The 5,752-nt window shown below is 37.6% G+C and overlaps 1 protein-coding gene across 1 annotated transcript in view; it reads left to right on the top strand.

Annotated features, from left to right (window-relative positions):
* The window catches only part of ELOVL4 (ELOVL fatty acid elongase 4), a 13,848-nt gene extending 9,294 nt beyond the window's left edge, over nucleotides 1-4,554 (top strand). The window contains exons 3-5 of the mRNA XM_010131905.1: nucleotides 1,001-1,172; nucleotides 3,218-3,345; nucleotides 3,649-4,554. Coding sequence (XP_010130207.1) covers nucleotides 1,001-1,172; nucleotides 3,218-3,345; nucleotides 3,649-3,924 — 576 coding nt within the window. The 3' untranslated portion in view covers nucleotides 3,925-4,554. The remainder of the gene's footprint in view (nucleotides 1-1,000; nucleotides 1,173-3,217; nucleotides 3,346-3,648) is intronic.
* The last annotated feature ends 1,198 nt before the right edge of the window (nucleotides 4,555-5,752 follow it).

Raw genomic sequence — 5,752 nt, 5'->3', positions numbered from 1 at the left:
CCTGTGGTGCTTTTTCCCACTTCTTTTTTTTTTTTTTTTTTTTTTCATTCTCATGTGTGAGTCACCATCTGGGATATGTTCTGGTTCCACCCTTGCATAACAAGCTGGATGACTTACTATGCCAGAACATTGCTATGCTTCAGGATCTGGAAGGGTTTCCCCACCACCACCATACCCCCATATCATAGTATTAGCAAATTGCTATGTGGAACTAGTAGGCTTTACCTGATGCAACAATATCCTGATTACAGCAGGAAGTCATGTTTGTATTGCATCTTGGGCAAGATTCACTGTCATGGGTGGATTAGAAAGAGAGTTCTTGATATGTAGCACTGCCCTGTTGGGTAGATGTGTGACTCTCATGGCCTCATTTCTTCTATTCCCTGAATGGCACGGAGCCAGTGGGGGAATGCTGCTTTCCAGAGGGGCTTACTGAGCAGGCCAGAAGAAGCTGAGGAGAATATTGCTCCAAAGGATGTGAAATCTGTACCACACCTAGCTTGTAAGAGTGATTTGATTTCCTACCCATATGCTTGTGGTGCTGAAAGAGTTTTATGTAAGATTTCAACCTTTGCAACTTCATAACATCATAATGTTTCTGCCTCATTGTTCCGACTGCATCAAAGTGTCTCCTCAGTAGTCTTCTCCCGCAAAGCTTAGGATAGAGAATAAGGACACAAACGCCCTGTGTTTAACTGGTAAACTCTTCAGAGATGGCAAGGCTTTTACTCATGTTAGCTCTTTTATGATTATGATTTGTGAGCATTAGACTCGGAGTAATACTTCGATGCCCAGAATAGATGAACAGAGTATTGTTTTTATTGTTCTTCTCATACTGTCAGATGTTTGATGACTGCCCCTCAACATTTACCAGGATTTGGGGAAGGAGGAGTTATCTCTCGCAGCAGACAGATAGAGAGAACTTCATTCAGTTCTGCCTGGAATCACTAAAGCTGCTTTGTTGTGGTTTGTTTTTTTGTTTTTGTTTTTTCCATTGCAGATAGCTGCTGCTTTATGGTGGTATTATGTCTCCAAAGGAATTGAATATTTGGATACAGTATTCTTCATCCTGAGGAAGAAATTTAACCAAATCAGTTTCCTTCATGTCTATCACCATTTCACCATGTTCACCTTGTGGTGGATTGGTATTAAGTGGGTTGCAGGTGGACAAGGTGAGTTCCCTTCCTCTCATATCCTTTTGACTGGACACAAGGGGGACTTAGTATTGTTCGTGAGCAGTGGAGAAAAGTTTTCATAGACTTAACATTATAATATACAAGACTGCTTTAATAGCACTGAAGCAGTACAGTAGCTTTAATTCATGCAGTCTTACTCTGTGGGAAATGGGCAGGGGGAAGATAACAGGGCAATAGTCTAATGAATTACAAAACTTTTTTTTTTCCGCATGGGAAATGAAGCAAGGAAGACAAAGGGCTGGAAATGAACAAAGTTCATGGAAAACACCCTGCCTGTTTGTAATGTGCTTCATAGGCTTTCAACACTGAAAATAACACAGTAAACATCACACAAAACTAATATTTTGGGGGTTAATTTGTCAAACCACAATAACACTTAATGCGTAGAGGATTTGTGCTCTCATTTTCTATAGATATATTGTATTGCGTGGTTACTTATATTCAGAAGAAGTAGTATTTAAAATCAGTATCTGTGACTATCCTTGAGTTTCTCCAAAGTAATCTGCAGGATGCAGGCACTCAACCAGATATTTAATGTCTTTATTGGCTGCTGCACCCATAAAATAAGTTTATTGGAGACTGGACACTTACTTGTAGTCATTGAAATTCCCTGAGTATCTCAAAATGCCTTCTCCCTTGTTGCATTTTCAGACTTTTTGTGCTAAATATCAGCAGTTTTCAATAAAGCAGTGGCAACTATATCCAAATTTATCTGAAGTTTTGTGTTCTTACACTGTCTCTTTGTTTCTAGCCCCTGCAAAAGGAAAAGCAACAGTAGCTCTTCTGCATTTATGTAGTGCTACTGCATAAATGTGGATAGATGTATGTTCTTCTGTTTTCTAGTTGATAGCACATTGCTTACATAGGCAGATCTATTATAAACTAGACCCTATTGTAATTAACTGGGTCTAGACCACGTGGGCATCTGAGCTGTTTGATGTCAGCAACTATCGTCTGTATATATTAATCTTATACATTAGAGCCTTTTTGAGCCTTTCGGGCAGTGTAAGAATACTTTAACAAGATACAGTTTGTGTCCTGGTTTCAGCCAGGATAGATCGACACTGCTTGGGAGCAAACCGGGCATCGGTCTGCAAGTGGTGAGCATTTGTGCATCACTTGTTTTCTGTATTCTAATTCTTTTATTATTGTTGTCATCATGATTATTTTCTTCCTTTTCTGTCCTATTAAACTGTCTTTATTTCAGCCCATGCATTTTAATTTTTTTTTTATTCTCTCCCCCATCCCGCTGGGTGGAATGAGCGAGTGGCTATGTGGTGCTTAGCTATCAGCTGCAGTTACACCATGACAATTTATTTCTGTTAAATGGCTGCTAATCTTGACAGAGCAAAGAGATCTTAATGCAAATGAGAACTGTCATCTTCGTTTCCAGCATGGATTATTCTGGAAAAGGTTATACTATACATTTATATATTTAAGAATGAAGGATATTTTAAGTCATAAGTAAGGAAACTAAAGATGAGCAATTTGGACAAACTCATTTGGCAATGCCCTTAAACATCTGAAAACCACATGTGAAATTTTGCTTTGTATGATTTTTTGGCCTATTTAATCAGACTTCCACGAGTTTTTGATTTCTTGCTGAGAAGTGAACCTCGGGTATTTAAATGCAGATTAAAAGATTTAAGTTCAGAATCTGCTATTTTATACTTTACATTGTCAAATACAGATTTTAATAATCTTTTAGCAAAACAATTGCAGTTATACCACCATAACTAGTGTGGAATCCATGTGATTTATGTCTTTTCAACAAAAATCTTATGAAAAGCTTTTGCATAAGTTGTTCGATGAAAGATGTGGCATACTACTTGCATGAACAGCCATTTGTGTTAGCACACGTTGGGAATCAGGTCTACGCTATACTATTGAATATTTCAAAGGTGGAATCCTGTCATGTCCTGTGCTTTATAATTTTTAGTATTATTCCTGTGATGATGATAGAAAAGACATCTCTCTTTTTTTAAAATTACATGACAATTTTCCCTTCTGTTCCTGGACAGCTTTTTTTGGAGCCCAGATGAATGCATTTATTCATGTCATAATGTATATGTATTATGGATTAGCTGCCTGTGGCCCTAAATTTCAGAAGTACCTGTGGTGGAAGCGATACTTGACCATATTGCAATTGGTAAGTAAAATTCCTCCCTCTCTCTCAGAAGGTATTGCCTCTGAGTGGATTTGTGTTTGCAGAGCTTTGGAGCAGATGCTGCTCCTTCCAAAAGTTCTTAGGTGTCTGATGCTCACAGCTCAAATTAGAATACTTCCTGGAGATGGAAGTTTTTGCTTCATTTCTCAGAAAATATGCAGCATAGAGTCATGTGAATCATGTCTAATACTACTTTACTGGTTGTTTCATCTGACTTGCAAAAACCTGTTCAAAAGGTAGAGAAAATCCAGATCCCATAATGTCTTCTCATTTTCTGTCTTTCAGGTGCAGTTCCATGTGACTATTGGCCACACAGCCTTGTCTATTTATATTGATTGTCCCTTCCCTAAATGGATGCACTGGGGTGTGATTTTCTATGCTGTCACCTTCATTTTCCTCTTTGGTAACTTCTACTACCGGACATATAAGATGCCCAAGGAACCCGTAAAGAATGGCAAAATAGCAAATGGTGCTATTGCAAATGGAGTGAGCAAACCAGAAAATAATGCAGTAGTGGAAAACGGAAAAAAGCAGAAAAAGGGAAAAGCAAAAGGAGAATAACTTGATCCAGGCCTTAACCAGTGTTGGCAGTGAGGATCCTCCAGTCTGGTTTATAAAAGGAAGAAAAAAACACTCTCTGTACCAATTAACCTTAGGTTACTGAAGAGCTAGAACACAGATATTTTCATTATTTATGAAGATTGTTTTAAGAACAACACTAAAGTTGAATTTCTATTGTAATTATGTAATTACCATGCATATGGTCTCTGTGTAAATTTGTAGACTGCTGGTGTTGGTGAATGTAAGGAAGAAGTGCAGTTGATTCCATGTTTAGCGATCAAGAGTTAATACTACCATTGATACAGGCAGTTTTGTTTGCACCCACATTTCTTTGGGGGAGGGAGGGGAAGGAAGTAGCATTTGGATACTTGTGTTTTCTTTCCAGAAAATTATTAAATGTCATCCTATGACATATTATCTAATCAGAATGTGCAACTTTTCTTGTCCTCCTTGGAGACTTTCTTCAGACACCTTGTGTTTATGCGCTATCAAAACAATGTTTGGCTTTTCAGACATTCCTTGATTTAACTGAGTGTCTATTCAGTTTGATTGTTTTTTCTTGTGTGGAAATATACCTACCTCTTCATCTGCTGAAAAGAATATTGAGCATGAAATAACTGGTTTCTGAAATACGGAGTCTGCTAATATAAATATCCATTAATACTAATTTAGGAGAAAATACTATTTCCTGTGGGAGTAAAAGGGATTTTGGGCACTGGTTTTTGGTCAAGTCATCAGTAACCTTTTTCAATGTAAACTTAAATTTTGAAGTGGTACTAAGTGAAGAAAACATTTTAAGAATGTATAAATATGAAACAATACATTGTTTGAAGCAAGCTGCAAAAGTAAGCCTGCTGCTTGTTGTCCGTGAACTGCAATAAACCTGTGGTGCTGACTGATACTGGAAATGGTAAGATAGTATGGTAGAGAGAAAATGGTAATATGTAATTCCATTTAGAAATGCTGTGTGTGTGGATAGTCATGCTAACTACAAGACAGTCACTTTATTGGGAGAGAGAATTCAGGTCAAAGTACTAAATACAGCAAACAAAATGTTGCAAATGCTGCTACTGCTTGATACCCATCAAAACTCTTACTTGTTTAGATACTCTCAGGTGAAGTATGGCTAGTAGTCAGGCCACCATTTTAATGTGAACACCAGAGATGGCTTCTGAAACTCTATTCCCACAGTATTCTTGGCTCTTTTCAACCTAATTGACAGAGTGACTCTGCTAATCATTTTTTAGTCAAAACTGCTAAAATAAGTAGAAGCCTTTTAGATGGCTTTTCATCTTACGTGATATGTTAATGGACTTCTTACTTCTCCTTTTGTGAAGAAAATATGCAAAAAGTTATTCTCCTTTCAAATAATATGATTATTAAGACAGATGTTTTAAGCTGCTCAGTAAGACAGGGATGGAATTAGAAAACGTATCCTGAACGCCTATGTTCCTTGCTCATCACTTTGAGCTGCATTGTTGCTGTCTAAATGCATGCCTCCCAGCTCTGGTCAAAAACAAATTCATATTTAGTGACAAACTTGCATCTAGCAAGTGACAGACCATGTTGCAGGAAAAAAGTACATGGAGCTGTAGATAGAGAGTGTGTAACATGTTTGATAGTTCCTGCATCTCGATTATCCATTTGTCTGTTTATAATGGAAACAGGTTGTATCTTCTGTGTCTCAGGTTTGTCTCTTGTCTCTATACTAAAATTTGTCTAAACCGAAAAAACAGGTCCTAGGAGAAATATAGTCTGTTGTATTCAGAAATAATTTCTGATGCTGGAGTTGTTTCAGATGGAAAGTATCCATAATCTCCACCACTGT

The sequence above is a fragment of the Buceros rhinoceros genome, unplaced genomic scaffold, assembly GCF_000710305.1.
Source record: "Buceros rhinoceros silvestris isolate BGI_N320 unplaced genomic scaffold, ASM71030v1 scaffold3032, whole genome shotgun sequence".
NCBI lineage: Eukaryota > Metazoa > Chordata > Aves > Bucerotiformes > Bucerotidae > Buceros > Buceros rhinoceros.
This window is presented reverse-complemented; position numbering and strand designations above follow the sequence as displayed.